This window comes from Falco biarmicus, chromosome Z (assembly GCF_023638135.1).
Source record: "Falco biarmicus isolate bFalBia1 chromosome Z, bFalBia1.pri, whole genome shotgun sequence".
NCBI classification, from domain to species: Eukaryota; Metazoa; Chordata; class Aves; order Falconiformes; family Falconidae; genus Falco; species Falco biarmicus.
This window is the reverse complement of record NC_079311.1, coordinates 57,811,799-57,832,073: the sequence shown is the minus strand read 5'-3', so window position 1 is coordinate 57,832,073 and position 20,275 is coordinate 57,811,799. Positions and strand designations below refer to the sequence as shown.

Below are 20,275 nucleotides of genomic sequence, written 5' to 3'. Positions count from 1 at the left end.
TGGGAGTTTCTCAAAAGACAAAGCAAAATACAGGAGAATCCCAACATTACATGCAAAACAAAATTAAATGAAGTGATTGTTCGTGTTAGAGAAGAAGTTATTTTCAAAGTTTACAGCATGACACAGGATATGGATTTTTTCAAACCTTCGATATTCTTGCTATTTCCTACTTAAAAGCCAATGAAAATAAAAATAAACTTGAACACCAGCATTTTTCTAGCCTCTTTGTTCAACATGCCTACTTTATCTCATTGAAATTTCCCATCAGTTGTAACTCAGAAGAAATCCTGAGTAGTTAATGATAGCAGTAAAGATAGCTGTGTATTTACTATTTGTTCTAGCTCTGAATACCTCTCCTTCCCTCTTTCAAATTAATTTCATCTCTCCCACAGTAAAAACTGTTTATCACTTGCAATGACTTGCAAAGCTGACCACTATCTATTAACTCAAATTAATTAACACAAAGATGCCCTCAGGAAAGAGTTATATTCTGCAATTTCCAAGAGAAAAATAACTGAAACTCATGAGCAACAGGATAGTACTAGCACTTGTTCACCTGGGGAAACATCAACCAGGACTTCAAAGGAAAAGGAACCAAACCTGCAGTTCCATTTTTCCAGTTACAAAGAAAGCTTAAGCAGATCTTAACCATGTAGTCTTCTAAACCCAGCGTAACAGAGCCTGAAAACACTACACTGCATGAAGAATATGGATCCTTCAGGCATTAAAGGGAAAGCATGACAGGTTGTATCCAACTCACCAGTTACTTGTTCTGAATTTTACTTCATGATTGCTAACTTTGCACATTCACACAGGAGAATTACCAAGAAGAAAACAGTCCCAACTTGCTCTCCAAATGCCATTTACTACACTGCAAGTACAAAGTGCTCTATGAACACTTCCTTTAAAAAATAATTAAGACTACTTAGCAATAAGGTTATTTCAAACTTAACCATTTAAAAGGAAGGAAATGCCAAGTTAAAAGACTTCAAAACCAAGGGGTTTTGTAGAGCGTTATGTAATTGAACGCCATATGCATAGTATTTTGACAAAATCAAAATGTCCTCTGTCTCTTGTAATGTTTAATGAAAGCAGAACCTAAGTGTTATGTGCTGAAGAGCACCTACAAAAACCAACTACTCAGCAGGACAGACAAAATGATAAAACACATGAACACTGTATGATTAATTAGTAATCTCTTCTGAAAACAGGACATGTCTATTCTCAGGTGCAGCAACTGCTAGAACTCTATTTAGCAGATTTACAGCAAGTGAAATAATAGGGATCAGTCAACGAATTTTTGTCAAGTCACTATAAATAGAGAAGTTCACATGTCAGAGAACAACAGGAAATTATTACACAAGTTCACACTGACTTTCAGCTGCAATGAAAATTGCAAGGTCTCAGATATCTCAGATTATTCAATAAAGTATTTTTCCAAATATTTAGCTTTGTGATAAGCTCTCAGCATATTGGTGCAGATCCTCTGCTTTCTGATTAAGAAGTTATTATGAGATTTTGACAGAAAACACTTCTCATGTGCTAAAAGTAATAAACCTATTCTCTACCAAAAATAAATGAATACAATCTTTGTCACCGTGTTTCTGAAATTACAAGTGTAAACCTGAATAAAGACATGACTGAAGAGATGTGAGGGTCATGGTCACCTGCTCACACTGGAAACATTTTTTAAGTATCTGCAAAGCATTAAACTATGGCCTATTGCTCAAACAGAAGTATTTAGGGGATATGCATAAAGCAGTAAAAAATGGCCTTCATCCTACAGTGCTTCCTCTTTCTCCCTTCTCATGTAGACATCAGGAAGACTGGACATTTTTTTGTTTCCAGCTGAACAATGATAATGTTACATTTTAAAAACAAACCTTCTATCACGTCAACTTTTTCTACTGAAAAGTTTCAATCTATTTAAAAGAATTCAGAAAAATTATACTTTGAATACACTGGTAGGAAAACACCTGCCAACCCACATATTTCTGATTCATGTCTAGAATCCAACAATGACTATCACTCGAGACAGAAGCTTGGAAAAATACATCTATATCAAAGACAAAACAATCAGAAGAACATGGTCAAAGGATCACTTTTGTCACCAGCAAAAAGACAATAACCAACTCTATCGCTCCATGAAGACAGCGGTATAAGAGGCACTAAGACCATTCTAACAGGCAGGGTTCTACACAGATCAGGCAATTGGAACAGAAATAGGCAGAGGTATCAAGATTTAAAAAAGAGAAGACATCATTACAGACAGGGAAACATGACCTCTTTTTCTCTACTATTTAGTTTCCTGAAAACAGGAAAAAGTTACAGTGATGCCAGCAAGGTCAAGGGAGGTGACCCTTCCCCTCAGCACTAGTGAGGCCACACCGGGAGTACTCCTCCAGTTCTGGGTTGTCCATTGCAAGAGAGACATGGACATACTGGAGAGTCCAGTAAAGGGCCACAAAGATGATGAAAGGACTGGAATATCTCCTCCATGAGAGGGCTGGGATTTTTCAGCCTGAGGAAGCGAAGGCTTAGGGAGGATCTTATCAATAGATATGAATACCTGAAAGGAGGGTATGTAGAAGACAAAGCCAACCTCTTTCCTGTGGTGCCCAGTGACAGGACCACGGGCAATGGGCACAAAAAGAAACACAGAAGGCTCCCTCTGAACATCAGGAAACACTTTTTTCCTCTGTGGGTCAGCAATGGAACAGGTTGCCCGCAGAGGTTGATCTTCGGAGATATTCAAAAGCTCTGGATATGTACTGGGCAACTGGCTCTAGGTGGCCCTGCTTGAGCAGCAGAGTTGGACAGGATGATCTCCAGAGGTCTTTTCCAACCTTAGTAATTTTGTGATTCTGTGACTGGATTGCACTCCCCCAAAACCCAAGGACAGTATTAAATACAACATCAAGATACACATCGCTTGGGTTTTTGGTCCATAAAACTGGAACCTTCTAAATTAGCACTGAAAGTAAAGTTAACTTCTTTTTCTTCTCAATGGAACAGACTTCAAATACTCATGTAATTAGCTACTTTGTTTCACTGAAAGGACAACACAAAACCTCCTACTCCTCAATTCAATACCAAGGCATTGAATATTTACCTAAGGATATTTATCCAAAATCATCATAGATGCTTAAAGAATTACATGCAATTTCTGTAAAAGCCACTAAAAAAAATTATCATATGATGCAAATACTCAAAAAATACAGGATTAGAACTGCAGTGCAGTTAGAAGAGATAAGGAGTAAGTGTAAACAAAACATAACTAGGTATTCAAAATGTCATGCACATTATGAAATAGTCACAATTACTACTTTTAACTACTTATAACCCCTTCTGAGCATTTCACTTACTAATACAAGGTGAATACAGGTTACTGATTGACAAGACTACGAATTAAAGTAAGATGTCACAGAACTACCTTATCAACTTCTCTCTGTGTTGCTCCTTCCTTTTTCAAACGTTCTTGTTCAACACACTTTGCATTGTAGTTTTCCTTTGATTTCTGTAAGGCCTGAGTGATACTTTGAATATTTTGCACTGCTTCCAATGTTCCTGAAACATCTTCTTTAGTCTGCCAAATATCACATGATTGTCAAAACCAATCCATTTTAATTTTAATGTTAACTAGTCACTGGACATATTTAAGAAAAAAAATTAATAACCTTTTTGTAAGCTTTGATTTGTTCATCTCCATACTTGTGAACTTCTTTTATTAGCTCTTGTAATCTTCGCACAAGATCCAAGTGACAACTTGCTAGTTTTTCTGTTGAGGTTTTGAAAACATCCCAAACCGGTGCAAATGTCCTAGATTGAGGAAAATAGTATTTAATGTTCATTTGGATTTTTTCCTTTTAGCTGTATATGATCTATTTTTAAAATAGTGCTGAAGTATATAAGTTCATAGAAGTTCACTTCTGTTTCTAAAACTGCAACAAACAAAACCTGCGACAACTGCTACATATTCTTATTAAATAATTTTCAAATGTTTTTGGAATCCTATCTACTAATTTTTCCATGGTTTATATTTTACCTGTATTAACTCTAATGAGTAAAACACAGCACAGGTCACTTAATCTTCTCTATCATCAGCACACAATAATGCCAAGTGGTATTCCTAAAGATGATGCAAGAGCAGCTCAAAATACTTTAACATGTAGAAGTACTTTTATGCATATACTTGAAAAGTGCAAACAAATCAGAAATTACTTGGTTAGTTAAGTTTCTAGTTATCTTACATCATTACAGCTACAAGATACTGGGAAAAAAAATTGGCAAAGATGGTCTGCCAGTAAAAGGGATTTACTTATTAACAGAGATTAACTGTATGGGACAGGGAGGTGGGGGACAGGTCATTCCTCAGATTCAGATTTCTATACTGAATGGACTTCTCCAGCTACGGCTTCTCTACTAAAGACACACTCTTACCTCAGTTTCCTAGTTAACACTGCTGAAAAATCAGTACTATACAGTTTTTAAAGCACTGAAGTTCAAACTAACATGCAGATACAGAACCTTTGAAGAGCAGCAGCAACTGGTATCAAATTATGCACTGACGAAAGCTCCCTTTCTAGCTGTTATTACTACAAATAAAAAAAAATCTAGCCTCATCTAAGAAGTCTGAGTTCTTGTTGGCATCATCTTTCTAATGAAAAGACAACCATCAATCATTCAGTTTTTAAAAACATACCTCACTTAGAAAGCTTTAATTAAACTATGGAATAAATCTATTGAAAACTCTCATTCTTAACATCTCTGAGGACAGAGAAGACACTCCAGAAAGCAGAAATAATATAAATAAATAAATTATTGCCACATTTGTGGACCACATGTTCCCTCCTCAGAGTAATTACCATAGGGTTGGAAGCACAGAATAGAAAGTCACGTTCTTTATTATGTCTGAAAAGAACTCAGCTTTAAACACAGAGGAAAGACAGTTCCTCTGTGTTTGGGCTCTGGATTTTTTCAAACTGTGAACAAAGAACTGTGCTGTCTTTGTTTCTGTCATAGCTGCATGATATTTTGCATGGTTACTGAAGAACTAACAAACATTTTTAAAGGTGACAAAGTTATGGTACCTGATTATTTTATTGATGATGTTGAAGAATCAAGCTTGAATCTGTGCAGTTATGTATTTCTTTCTTACGTACACCTACTTACCCAAGTTGTGTGTAATTGCTCGCTGATTTGGCTAGTTTTGTCATTGACCTTGAATATGCCTCCTCTATTGTAGCCCTGTCAAAGAAAGCCATCAAAAGCATAATGGAAATTTTGAAGATATTTGAAGACGCATGAATATGCATTCTAAAGGTCCAAAACAGGACTATTTTCTTTAGCTGAAAATGACTCACTTTAATGACACCTCAAACACCACATGCAAAATCACAGAAGTGTATTTTAAAAATAAATCAAAGAACCCTGTGACAGAATGTTGCAGGGAACAGAAAGAAGTAAAACCTAGGGACTCAAGACTTGAAAAAGACTATTCCTTCCTTCCTATACTCTGCTGTTCCCCTCTGACTTTAACATTCTTTGGTAACAGTCAGAACAAAGTGACATAAAAATCACCCACCTAACACTGTCTAAACACCACAGATTTACAGAGCAACAAAATCAAATATATTTGTAATAAAAACATTAACATAAACAAATGGAATGCTTACCAAGAAATAATGTTAAATAAAATGGGGTGTTTTGGGGTTTTAAGTTCCCCACATAATGATATTGGAGTTTGGAAAACAGTAAAATAACATGCTATGAAAAGTATTGCGTTCTACTATTTATACTCGTCTTTGAAGAAGGTTGTCTCAATATATTCTGATCTTGGAAAACCTCTTCCATACATAAATTTTCATTACCCTTTCCTGCACTCAAACCCACAATTTTATTTGTCTTTTGGAAATTCAGAATCCAAGGGTCAGCATAGATTTCCTCTTTACAGCCTCTGCTGGGCCACTTGCCATGGAGTAGCAGTCACACACAGGGTATCACAGCAGTGAATCCCTGAAAGTCCCTCCTCCATTAATCTTCCTCACCCTCCTATTACTAAGGTAAAGAGTAAACACTATTTTAATTTTCCACCCTAACTCAGTATTCAGTACATAGTCTCTACTCAGATTTAGAAGCATCCTGGATTTGAGTATATACTGTAAGTGCCTTTTCCTGAAAATGCAAAAGCTTGAAGTGATTTCTTTCCTGCTATGTAGTACCTTTATTCCGGGGCTACTGAATAAAAAGAGGAAAAAAAGGGAGATGAAGAATTCACCCCTTTCAAGTTATACCATGGCTATAACTAGTTATTGCTGAGGCAAAGGTTTTTATTTCTCCTTTACAGCAACACTTTCCAAGCAAAAAGAACAAAGCAGCAGTGGTCACTTGAAGCAGAGGGGTGTGCATTTAAACCTAGTGAACTTACAAAATAACCATCCGATCAGTTGGACCATCAGTTTGGAAAAGGGTATTAAACTGTAAAATGCAGTAACTCAATTACATTTTAAATACCATCTACAAAAAACCACGAAGTTATTCACCATAAAAGAAGTCAATTAACTTTATCCTCCTTCTACATATGTACATATTTTAATGATAAGAAAAAGTTCAAGTTTCCAAAGTTTGGAATTCTTGCTTGCTGCACAGCAACAAGCACATATACACAGACACCCAGAAGACACACTGACAGGTTTTTTAATTTCCATGATGAACAATATATTTCCATTAATTACGAATAGCTTCTGTAGAAGTTTTCCAAATCTGATAGATCAGTGCCTTTTTTTTTTTTTTTTTCTTTTAAACACAAGATTTCTGACCAAAATCCACACCTTTTTTTCTTTGGACCAATTTACAGCATAGTTACCTGAACAGTCTCCAGAAAACAGGAGTTCCACAATCTACCACATAATATCAACAAACAACAGTTACAAACACTAACAACTGCAAGATGCTCTTATTGACCAGTTGGGTACATGTATCTACATTTGTTCTATTGACTGACCTTCCAGAGTACTGTGGTGCACAATGTAACACTGTATAAACGCCTCAGTAAATTAATTTTTACCCACTTGAAAATCTGTCTTTGCTTGGGATCTGTTAAACATTTAAAAGTTAAACTGGAATATACCCACTGCCAGTTTCTTATGACCCAGGAGATTCTTTTTATGACACTCACAGGCAAATGGTGCAGAAAAATGTTTGAAAGACTTCTGGAGAAAAGCTAACACAATACCTATTCAGTCCCTAGCTGAGCACAGTGGCTTCTCACATGTAAACAGTTTAGGTGTTAAATACACACAAACACAATACAGTTCACCTACAAAATCTTCCCAGTATTTAAAGAAAAAAAAACCTGTGGGGACAGCCCAACCTTTTCATATTTTTACATCTTTAAAAAAATTAAAATTCTACATGCTTTACCAAGAATAGAACAAAGATATCTATCTTCCAACAGATAAGTAGATAACCTGCCCCACCCAAGATTTATCAACATTGAGCACATTGCTTGCCACAAAATTCACTCCTTCAGGTGACATATTTCTGAACCAAAGATCCAACTGTGTCACAGTTCTTTTAGTACTTGACCATTAACAAGTACTCAAAAACACAAATGAAAAACTATTAAAACACTGTTGAAAACTAAATTGGTATTGACTAACTGAACAGAGCCAAGGAGGTAAACTCTGCTCCTTCTTTGGAACAGCAGATACAGTACAGAAATACTATATTATGTACACATTTCAAAGTTTGGGGTATTTTTTCAGAGGAAACAACCATGTAATTTCAGAGGTTCTTATAGAAGTTTTGGAAGAAAAATCTTTAAAAAATGCTTAAACTGTCTATAAATTTTAAAAAAAAAATCCCACATCCTATAGAATTTTTCTTTTTCATTACTATTTCTAAGGAGAAAAGGGAATGATAGGTTCTTCCCCTATGAGGCTGCATACAACCAAAACACAAACCTGAACAGCAAAAGTAACAGGTTGGCCTCATACAGATGTGTCCTTTGTGCCCTAAGCAGTCTACACATCCAAATACACTCAGCCATCTTTCCTTTCTCTGTGAGATCACTCCATAAAAAAAGCAAATTATCTGGGTAGTCTGGAGACTCCAGCAATCCTGACTGAACAGGTGACTACTGTCAAACAGTACATACAAAGGTTAAGTACTCTAACTTGTTGAAAGTAGTATCACCAACTCTGATCTGTCTCTACTTATTCAGTAGTTTTCACTCTCCTGTGTCTCCACTTCTGAAAAAAAGGTGGCCAATATGTTCAAAAGGACAGATGTGAAGAAAGTTCAAACGTATGTGTTTAGTTTTCATAGGCATTAGTTCAGAAAATCAGGTATTTAAAAGCCAGGGCACAAACCCACTAGATTTAGGAGGATCCTAATGTTGTTCATCCAGTCACATATTCACACTATACTCTGTGAAGCAAGGAGGAGAACACATAATTGTGTGCAACATATCTTAATCTCTTTGAAATAAACAAAGATGCAAAATAGAACATACTCAAGAGACAACTGGGCAATGTTGTAAAATATTGTTGAAGTACTGCTCAATCTAATTTCTTTTGAGATCAAGAATTTAACCTATGGCAATAAATGCATGCTACTGCCCCAGTTTCAGCTAGGACAGAGTTAATTTTCTTCTTAGTAGCTGGTACAGTGCTGCATTTTGGATTTAGTGTGAGAATAATGTTGACAATACACAGATTTTTTTAGTTGTTGCTGGGTGATGTTTATACTAAATCAAGGACTTTTCACATTTCCCCAGCTCTGCCAGAGAGCAGGTCCACAAGAAGCTGGGAGGGAGCAGAGCCAGGAGAGTTGACCCAAACTAGCCAAAGGGATAGTCCATAACATGCTCATGCTCAGCATATAAAACTGAGGATGCAGAAAGAAAGGGGGGATGTTCAGAGCAATGGCATTTGTCTTCCCAAGCAACTGTTACACATGATGGAGCCCGGCTGAACACCTGCCTGCCGGTGGGAAGTGGTGAATGAATTCCTTGTTTTGCTTTGCTTGCGTGTGCGGCTTTCGATTTACCTATTAAACTGCCTTTATCTCAGCCCACAAGTTTTTTCACTTTTACTTTTCTGATTCTTTCCCTCAATCCACTGTGTCCAGTTCTGGGCTCCCCAGTTCAAGAGAGACAGAGAACTGCTGGAGAGGGCCCAGCGGAGGGCTATGAAGACGATGAGGGGAGCGGAGCATCCCCCTTATGAGGAAATGCTGGGGGAGCTGGGCCTCTTTAGCCTGGAGCAGAGAAGACTGAGAGGGGACCTTATCAACGTCTACAAATATCTTCAGGGTGCATGTCAAGAGGATGGGGCCAGGCTCTTTTCAGTGGTGCTCAGTGACAGGACAAGGGGCAATGGGCACAGACTGAAACCCCAGAAGTTCCATGCGAATATGAGGCAGAACTTGTTTACTTTGAGGGTGACAGAGCACTGGAACAGGCTTCCCAGAGAGGCGGTGGAGTCTCCTTCTCTGGAGACATTCAAAACGTGACTGGATGCAACCCTGTGCAACCTGCTGTAGGGGAACCTGCTTTGGCAGGGCATTAGACTAGATGATCTCCAGAGGTCCCTTCCAACCCTGACCATTCTGTGATTTCCTGAGAAACTGACTGACATCCTACAGTAACTTCACAATGGTAGTGAACGGCTTCCCTGCCTAGCTACAGGCACCCATAAACTCACTTAAAGTGAGGATACCAAATATTTAAAGTCCATCTCTTTCTTTGAAACTACAAACTATATGCCACAAACATAGTCATTAATCTCTAGTCTTAAATGTTATTTGATCTTGTTTAACTGTGGAAAAAGAAAAGTCACCTTCTTGACAAATCACTAGAATTAATTAACAGAAACGTCAGCTGAAATATTTTTAATATGTGGAGAAAGGTCCAGATACTTTATTGATTGATTGCAAAGGCAAATTTTCTTTAAAATTTAATTTGGAGGAGCTTATAGAGTGAAAAAAACTAGAACGCCACATTCTTTTTACTAGGAATGTTACAAATAAAACTTGACTGTTAATTCTACGTATCACTATAATAAAGCAAAGAATCTAAGACAGATATAGCATCAAATTATTTTTACCCATTTACTTAAGACCCTCCTCCTTAATATCAACATAAATAAAATGGAGCATGCCCAAAGAATACAACATAAAGGAGATAAGCAGAATGAGTGAGAGAGCTTCTGATCTAAATATGGAGGTAAATCAAAATGCAACAGATGTAAAACTAATAAAATTAAGTGTGCCCAGGTGATACACAACTTAGGTCTATGAGCTACTGCTATAAAAACTGAGTGATTCCAAAAATTAAAGCATGTTTCAAAGGAAGGATCCAGGCACTCACAAAGATAACACAAAGCAAACATTTTTAACAGTCAATATCAGAAGTACAAGCTTCTGATTGTGAACCTTAAGCATTTCAAGGTAAACACGAACAGTGCGATATCCCTCTGCTTAACCCAATGCAGGATTTCACTGGAACCCTGTCTGACTTCATAATGAGTTCTTTGGAATTGGGGATTCCTGAAACATAAGATTCCTTGGGTGGTGTAGTCTTTACAACAGGAGACTGCCCATCACATACGGAGTCTGGAACTCACTTGTTTCTTCTTAGTGGAAAGATTTTTCTCATTTTCTCCAATTCACTTTGAAACTATGCAAATGTCAGTGCAACAGAGTACCTTCCAGATCTGTGGTGGTTACATTTTGTGGAAATTTAAAAGAAAATCTTTGTTGAGTTCTATTTAAGACCAAAACAGAAATTTTGATGGAAAAGTCCAGAAAACAAAAGCTGGTTTTTTGGTCACCTTTTATCGCAAGAAACTGAAACAGGTCCTCAATCAGTCTCTTGCAAGTTTTTTCCATGTGTCACCTGATGTCAGTAACTGAACTAAGACAAAATTTTAAAGTAGACATACAAATAATTTTGTCCAGAATTCTTAAGTTCAATGTAACAGCAGCAATCTTCTCTCACCAAGAACGAAAACCAGCACTAGGTCATCTGTTTTGGAAGCTGTCACATCTGCAGACTGCAGTTCTGTCCCGTCCACCCCATAAAGAAGAACCTCTACTATTTTCTGCATATTATTTTCTTGTCCCTATGTATCACTGCCTGTCTTTAATGAACCTAGTTTCTCAACATCTTAAAAAGTATAGTTTTTATAAGATCATACTAGCAGTCACTAATACCCCAATTCTACAGCTATGGTCAAAAACTTTGTTAAACTGATAATTTCTGCAACTTTATATTATTGCTTTTCTACCAAACATGATGGAAAATTTGGATTAATTTGAATAAAATCCTGGACACCTAATTTGACACTTCTAGCTTTTCATTCCTGTTTTTTAATTCCAATCCAAAAAATTAGAAGCTTGTTACTAATCAATATTTAAGAGTCACAATTCGGTTCTAAGCGAATGGAATAAAACTATAGATATTCTTGTAGGTTATAAGAGATATTTTAAAATGCTTATTGATTTTGACATATTTGGCATGTTACTGTTAAAGATAATTATAAACTTAAATGAAAACCACAAACAATATATTAAAGAGCCAGGATTACCAAGGATGAATACTTACCTTTCTCTTATAAAGTCTGCTAAGTCTTTTGTTGACAAATGTCCATGTTTCATGTTGTGATAGAGGACATCAAAGCCATTGTTCCTTTCCCCCTAAAGATTAATGAAAAGAAAGTAGAACTATGAAACACAACACGATAAAGCTATTACAGGTCAAATTACAGAACCTACGCATTTTAATAACTGATCAATTTCCATGAAGTACATGATTTCTAATGCTTCAGCTTTTTACCAATTGCTGTTAGTTCCCTTCAATCCCCTATAAGTAAAACAGTCTAAAATCACCTCAGCAGCTACTACGGCTCTTCTAATGGTAACTCTTCTATTATGTATTTCTAAGCTATGTTCAAAGTAATTTATTTTCTAGATTTCTATATGCCTTTTATTCTTTCACTTCCCATCTTAATAAACACATACTACATATTGTAGTCTCTCTTCATTCTCTCATATCTTTCATTATTTTCCACAAACTAAAATGCACACTTTGGGATCACTGGATATTCTAACTCTTCACACTTCATGCATCTTCCTCCTCTCTTTTTTTTTCTTAAATTGGTAAAAAAAAACCCCAAATCACTAATACCTTCCTTCTCACAGGTAGCTTCCCTTTTGAAAGTTAAAATATTTTCCAGTGAGTAAGGTGTACCTCACCATTAAAACTGAGACACTGCCCTAAACACTGATAATAAACGCAGCCAGCTTACCACCACTGTGATGAACTTCCTCTGGACAGGAGATAGCAACAATAGGAATGAAAGGAAGGCATGGCATAATAGCAGTGCTACTATAGAATTTTTAGTATCAGACTACTCATTCCCCTCCTGCCTTCCAAAAGCGATCTATAACACTGCTGATATAAAAGATGCAGAAGGATGCCCTCAGGAAAACTGCATGCATGTTCAGAGTGAAATGGAACAGAACAGAACAGAACAGAATAGAAAGGAATAGAATATTTCAGTTGGAAAGAACCTACATCAATCATCTAGCCCAACTGCCTGACCACTTCAGGGCTGACCAGAAGTTAAAGCATGTTGTTAAGAGTATTGTCCAAATGCCTCACAAACATTGACAGGCCTGGGGCATCAATCGCCTCTCTAGGAAGCCTGTTCCAGGGTTCGACCATCCTCTCAGTAAAGAATATCTCATATCTGAACCTCACCTGGCACAGCTTTGAACTGTTCCCATGCATCCTACCATTGGATCCCAGGGAGAAGAGATCAGAACCTTCTTTGATTCCTCTCCTCAGGAAGCCATAAATGAACAATGAGGTCACCCCCTCAGCCTTTTTTTCTCCATACTAGACAAACCCAAAGTCCTCAGCTGCTTCTCATACAACATTCCTTCCAGCCTTTTCACCAGCTTTGTTGTTCTCCTCTGGATGAATTCAAGGACCTTAACATCCTTAAAACCATGGACCTTTCACAATGGCCGCTCTACATCTCCAGTGAGACGAGCCTGAGGATTTGGCCACACACCGCTCCGAACATTTATGTCCTTTCTCTTCTGGAAAAACATTTGGGTTTGCAGCCATAAAGCGCACCTGATCAGGGAAATTATATAGCAGAAAAATAAAGCTGGCAAATAAAAAAAAAAAACCTGGTGATCCAGATCACTATGAGGGCACAAACAGTTGCACTGCTCAGCAGAATTGGTGACAGCAAGGAGAAGGCAGACAGGGATCTGCCAGCTTAAGTAGGTGGAAGCAACCACGGGTGGATGGAAGAACTTTGCGGCAGCCACAGTAGTAGGCCCACTACACTGAAGTGTTAACTGCACTAGAGAATACACCAGTCAATAATATAGCAAGTTGCCTTAAAGTACATCATGCACAGACACATACATTTACAAATAGCATATGATGGAAGGCAATTTGATTCAGATTACTAGCCATGATTATTTGCTCTACTTCTTCCAAGCATGTGGGAAAACAAACACAAACAAAAAGAAAAAACACCTATAAAATCACAGTTTTCGAAGGCTGCAGCAAGTTGTAACCTGAAAAGTTCATCAAAAGGCAGATCATTTTGGCGTAAGGGCAATTACAGAAAGGTCTGTAAAAAGTAAAAGCTGAACTAAATGGGTGAAAATACAGCAAACTAACAGGTCTATGGAGCAAGGCAGAATCTATGTTTGAAAAATAAAACTATATGAACATCAATTAGTAGGAAATGTTTTGTTTCTTTTTAATATGCTATCTTATTATCTCAAGTACCAGTCTAAACAGTTTCACTGCCCTTTCACTTCTATGTAACCATTACTCCTTGTAGTTTGAAGCCCACAATAATTTTGACTACTTGTGCACTAACAGGTAGCTTATTAACCTTCTCTATTTACACAGAATAAACCCTGAATGCCACTGTATTTTGTAATACAAAACCACCAGAATAACTCCATAATTACAACATCATTGATATTTTCAATTAGAATACAAAATAAAATTTTTACTTAACTACTTCGAAGTTGTTACTGTATCCAAATTTGGAGACAGACAAAGAAGTGCATTTCTTCCGGAAAAGCTTACAGAATTCTCCTTTAGGAAACGTTCTTTCCCTTTGTCTTAAGGCATTTCTTCTAGCTAAACCAACACATTGATCAAAATGTGCTGAACACTGCTTCTGAACTTTTCATAACGGGACCTTTAACAGGGACTTTTCTATATTGCAGCTCCATAAATTTCCTGCCACTTCAGAAATACAGGAAGGGTAGCATAGCCATGACCTAGTCTCTGGCTGCAGCCTTCCTGATGGCTGATAATCTATCAGAAATCTAACTCTGCAAACCTTTTGAGAACAAAATGAGCCAGAACCAATTCCAAATATCATGTGATTCCCTAACTGTAACTGAAGGTTACTGCAAAGGAACTCATCTTTCCACTTAAATCAAGTTTTCTAATCAGTCTTACTCTTGTTCCTGACATCATATTGCATAGCAGAAAGTACAAGAGAAACAGAATAGATACTTTCCTCAATTAAAAAAAGTCCCCTGAAAGCCACATCTTTTATGCATTATCAATAGTTATCACAGGATAAGAGACTATGTGAAAAATATATTAAGGTTTAAACAAAGCAGGAAGTCCAAAGCAGGCTCCCAGATTTGAGGGCCTATGTGGTTTAAGCTTGCACAACTAAAGGACATGTTTTCATTTGTGAATATAATGTCAGGCATAGCCTACCTTACAAATACCAGGTTCTGCCTATACACACAAACATCTAGATGCCAAAAAATTTACATGATCAAGAGTTCTGATGATTAACCTGATGACAATTCTATAAACTGAGTTATCTTCTACTTGTGTTTGGAGACATATGTGTACCTATGTCAAATGTAGTATGGTATCTCAACGCAGAGAGCAGACAATTTTCTGCTTAGGGAAAGCTATATGGCCTATCCACAACTCCTTCATTCAGCAGCTACGTTCACAAAGAGTAGCTCAAGTAATTCATACAATAAGCACCAGAGTTAAGGCTCTGTATCTAGGATAAACACAATACATTAGGATAAATAGAATAAATAAAAACAGAGATTTACACTATGCCTAAGAGGAAAAGTAGTTCAATTTACAAAAATCAGGTATGTATCCTCTTACGTGCACATATGCCATCAACACTGTTTATTTGTGTTTTGGTGGTTTTTCCTCAAAGCTGCCCCTCCCCACACACATAAAATTCTGTATGTGGGAATTGTGTGTCTAGCTAATATTTCTTCGTTAAGTATTTTTACCTTCTCCTTCCTGGTGGTGACAGTAATGGCGGGGATCACTAAAAGCCCAGTACTGGCCTACTTAAAAATAAATGCACCACATAGCAGAGAGAACAAATAAGACCTTCCACTCACATTCAGCAACAATTACCATCCACTGCTATGACAGACAGTGAAGTCAGATGGCGATTCTTCTAGAAGTTGCATCTTGGAGAAAGAGGAACCTCTGTTTCCACATAAAGCATCAGGTTCTATTGAACAAACTCCCAAGATCAGTTTGAAAGACCACTCTGAATGTCATTTTGCAGGTAAAACACCATCTGTTGAGGATGATTCCATCATTACTCAACAGAAACAACTGTAAAAGTGTGTATGAGAATGCAAAACATTAAGTGGTCCCCTTTCCATATAGGCTCAATTTAATTACTTTGAAGTTCATTAGCAGTTTTCTCCTCCTTCCCTAGAGCTAACAAAACGCTCTCTTCAGAAGCTAGTGTTCTTGTTGAGATGGTTTCCCATTTTATAATGCTGTAAAAGAGCTCTTTTGTATATATAGTATGGACGTCCCCTGACAGCAAGCTGTACGTGGAAACAAGACTTCAAATACAAGTTAATATTTCAATATGACTACAGTAAGGCATTACTGACCAACTCTATATACAAAATAAATTATGTCACAGAAAGCAAGGGCAGACAGTCCTTCCATTTCCCTTCATCAAGAACGAACTGCAATGATTTTCTCATGGAAATGAAAGCAACCCTGTCAGCAAATGTGAAGTCAGAATTCAGCATTTCCATGACTTGTGCATAACAGGAAACAGATTACAGGAACTGTTTTACTGAGCTACTTAACAGACTTTGAAAATTGTTAAGAATAAGTTAGTTTGTTGCATATCAAGATAATTCTGAATTTAAAATCTACATTTGGTAAAGTAGCCAGAAATTTCTAGGCAATCTGCAGCAGTATTTATTTCCTAGATTTCTGATCAAATTACCTAAGCGCAAGTGCAAGCTGTCTCCTTTGGACTAAAACTGTTCAACGCTAATGCCTATTGGTGTTAAAAGTCAATACTCTCTATAGTAACACAGTCTTTCTACCCAGCATAAACAAATGTTTCTGAATTATTAAGGTGATTTTAAAGTTCCTATGACTGGTCAAATACATACTACTCATTTAGCTAGTGTAAGAAGCAAGAAAAGACAGCTGCAGATTTTGTTTTCACAGCAAAACTAAGCACATGAGACAAGAGGAGGCACATGCAGTTCTTAAATATGTTTTGATTTTTGGTCAAACTTCAGAAGCTTGATGACAGTTCAAATGAAGTTGATTTTTTTCCTAACTCACTTCAGTAATAAGTGAATTACTGTCGTTTCAAACTATGCTTTTAGAACCTGCATCAGCAGTGGTTAAGCATGCATGATCATTCCTTCAACCCTTTAAACGTGACCACGTTGCCACATTACAAAGAAGAAACAGATCAGACTGAGAAAACTGTACTTTTAATTACAAACCACTTAAGTTATAACTTGCCCAATCCTCTTTTTAAAATAGCCTACCAAACCCATAACTTATTCCCCAGGGAACAGGCAGACAAATACTCAAACTACAACATTTGGAAGTGGTACTCCAATTTAACTACAGGATTTCTTTTTAACCATAAAAAAGCGTAGGTCCCTAATTTACTTCAAATTGTTATAAAATGAAAACTGGATAATGTCCAAATTAAGTTTTCAAACCCTAGTTAAACTCTAAAACTGCTTTTGGCAAACATGATACATCAATGAAATATGACCAACATCTTCCCACCTTGTTAGATAAATGCTAAATAGGAAAAGCCTAGAAAAGAGTGAATGTGGGAAATAGAATAGCTTTAGTCTTGGGGGTAAGAATAGAAAAAATTGTATCCTTTGCCTCTTGTTTTGGTCAAGTCCAGAGAAGCTGTCCTACACAGCTAGTTTTACACATGAATTACTGCTCATGCTCCTCTGTCAGATACAAGTATGTAAAAACCACAGCTCTGATCAGCAGATTATGCCTGCAAGAATCCTAACACAAGTCATAAATGCCATAGAAGTCCTATTGGTAAAAAAATTTTTGTAGCAAGAAAATTTCAGAGTTGCACTGATATGCCAAGTAGTTACTGTAGATAATCCATTAATGGAGGGGTGGGGGAGCACAACTCCTTCATAGGGGTGAAATTCAGTATTTGCTGAAACAAGGTGCAACTGTTCAGCAATGATAAGATTTGACTTACTCAGTTTAAAAGACATCCTATCGTAACAATTAACATACAGATGTTAGTGCAACAGAACAATAGAGCCTGGGTGTTCATTCCTGCAATTCTAAAATAGAATTTCCAAATATGAACCAAACCCAATCTTTTCTTTAGCCACCAACTTAGAAAGACATATATTATTCATTATGGTTTGTCCATTTGTACTGTCGACTTTTCAGTCACTCATACAGGAGTAACACTTCAAAGAAATAAACAGAAGTTCCCCCGACTCCAGGGATACGTAAACTCAGATGTGTTGAAAAAATTTGTCATCATTTTCTTTAAACTGTTATGCCTTGTTGCAGTTTCAAATAAATAACATGTGTTTCATCCTTTCCACCTAGGCAATTTAGTTAATTTAATGGGCCCCATATATGGGAAAATACTCTAGTGATTAATATTATGGTGTTACATTTTTGAAAGTATATTTCAGTATATTTCAATCTCTGGGTGTCTGAAAAAGCTACAGAAAATTGAGAGCATCAAAACATAGAACGAAGCAATCACCTGATGTTTACACAGGCAACTCAGTTCTGAAAGTTTTGTGAAGTTTGAAGACAAAAGCAACCTGGCAATTTCAATTTTCTTCTTCCAGCTTCAATGAATTAAATAAAGATCTGCTCCAGAGAAGCTCTACACATATTAGGAATGACAGAGTTTCCGCTATATCTTGATAATGAAAAATATTTTTTGAACAAAAAGATGGAAAGTTGCCAACTCATACTAGATGCAGACACGCAGAGGGAGGAGACTAAGCCAATATTGCACCACAGCTCTCCTGAAAGTGAGCATCCAACTGCATGCCAAGCCAAAGAGCAGCACTGCGTAAACATGAACGGAACTCCAGATGGAAGCATGACAAGTCTCGGTGTCACTCATACCACGTAAGTGCATAAGACAACACGTCTTACACTTACCAGAGCAAGCCTCTTCACAAAGCTAAGGTTATCAACCCCTGGATACCACCAGTGCTTACATGTTAGAAAAGCTCTTGAAAAGAATCTTCCTTTCTCCTCAAAATTCTCATAGCCATTCTCAAAAGCTACAGGTAACACAAGGAATTAAAAAAAATTAAATAAAAGAAGTTTGTCAAAGCCACTTTAAACACACATTTTCATATCCCAGAACATTCAGAGTTACCAAGAATGGCATTACAGAGACCAGTTTTAGCTATACAAAGAACTTCCAACAGCTTAATCAAATCAATTTAGAATGATTAATAAAAGAAAACACTGACAGTCTATGAAGTGGCTTAATTTAGTTGACTTGATAGACTTACAATTTACAGAAGTATCACCTGCACCAGTCACTTTAAATACAATGTAAAAGCTTATGCAACACTTCTGAAGCAGTGTAAAGAAAAGAGTAAGTCACTGATAACAAATGCTTTTTACTCTACATAGTAGTATACTGGTACATACTACTGTACCAGTATAAGTGTACTCAAAGTGACAAAACATATAACGGAAATAACTTATGAAAGTGTTCCCTTTAAATTACATCATGGTTTTGATGTAGCACATACATAGCAGCAAGCACCCAATGTTTTATGACAACATCCGAACTAGGAGTTGGGAATGTTTGGCCATGTGACTTGAATGACTAAAACTCAAGAATCAGAGCCATTTATAGCCTGTACTGCTAATTTATAATTTTTGATACCACAAAAAAAGTAACTGTATCCTACTGGCTTTGAAAACTGCTGCTCTAGAGTGCTGCACTAGTCTATTAACAGACGCCTACATTTTTCAAATTACAGCAAAAATTTTCAAGTGACATTACAGGTCTCTCTAGCTCAACTTTACACATCCTGAAAATTAGTCTTGCTTATCTCTCAATGACATCTTAGACGCAGTCAACAGATGGCAAGCCCATAAAACATCAATTTTTCTTACATTCTCTAACAAAACAAAACAAAATTGCAACTATTCAAATACTTTTAAAAGCAGTACAAGATGAAAGTCTCACCATAGACTTCCAGATTATCACCACAAAGAAGCTAAGATTTGTTTTCTTTATGTGAGCACTTTAATGAAGTTCTTAAAAAACAGCAGCCTAAAGAATGTTCAAGAAATTGATACGCATTCACGTACATGTTACTTCCCTTTTGTGAAGGAATCAGTTAAGTCCCTTAAGTTTCTGATGTTTTTTCCTATCAGTTACAGCAAATTAACAAACCATGAAAGAACATCCTACAGCTCAGGATCCAGAATTCCATTTCCAATGCACAATTTCAGCTGCAAATTAATGACAGCATGTACATCGAAATTAAATATTAATTACATTTTGGATTAATTTTCACATCAGTGCTTTTAGAAAGTGTAATTTCTCATTCCATAGGCGACACAATTATTTTGTGTGGCATTATCAAGAATGGCAAGGCAAAAGCAAAAAACGGAAGGCAATTGTTCCAAAGTTCTACACAATACCACCTTTCCTTCTCCTTACGGATTTCTCTTGGTTATTTTTAGTCATTATGCATTCAGTGCATTTTAACAGCAATCTTTCAATTTCTGTCTTAACCTTCTCACCACATTTCAAAGCATACATAGCTTGTACACCAAGTCTTCCAACGCACTGCAGTAACAATTCTGAACAATAACTTGTTCTGAAAAGTTAGTAGAAATGGAGAAGCCTAATGATTTAAAACACACAAACCTATAATTTATGCTTGGTTCTGAGGATACAGAAAC

General features: G+C 36.7%; 2 protein-coding genes across 6 annotated transcripts in view; one reads left to right on the top strand and one right to left on the bottom strand.

Annotated features, from left to right (window-relative positions):
* FCHO2 (FCH and mu domain containing endocytic adaptor 2) overlaps positions 1-20,275 on the bottom strand; it is a 100,131-nt gene that overhangs the window by 77,268 nt on the left and 2,588 nt on the right. For all 5 annotated transcript variants that reach the window (XM_056323666.1, XM_056323661.1, XM_056323662.1 and 2 more), the window contains exons 2-5: positions 11,609-11,700; positions 5,173-5,247; positions 3,678-3,819; positions 3,434-3,586 (exon numbers count right to left, since the gene is read on the bottom strand). In XM_056323666.1, the coding sequence (XP_056179641.1) occupies positions 3,434-3,586; positions 3,678-3,819; positions 5,173-5,247; positions 11,609-11,661 (423 nt within the window). In that variant the 5' untranslated portion in view covers positions 11,662-11,700. The remainder of the gene's footprint in view (positions 1-3,433; positions 3,587-3,677; positions 3,820-5,172; positions 5,248-11,608; positions 11,701-20,275) is intronic.
* ZNF366 (zinc finger protein 366) overlaps positions 8,996-20,275 on the top strand; it is a 214,968-nt gene continuing 203,688 nt past the window's right edge. The window contains exon 1 of the mRNA XM_056323673.1: positions 8,996-9,031. The gene's annotated coding sequence lies outside the window, so the exon portion shown is untranslated. The remainder of the gene's footprint in view (positions 9,032-20,275) is intronic.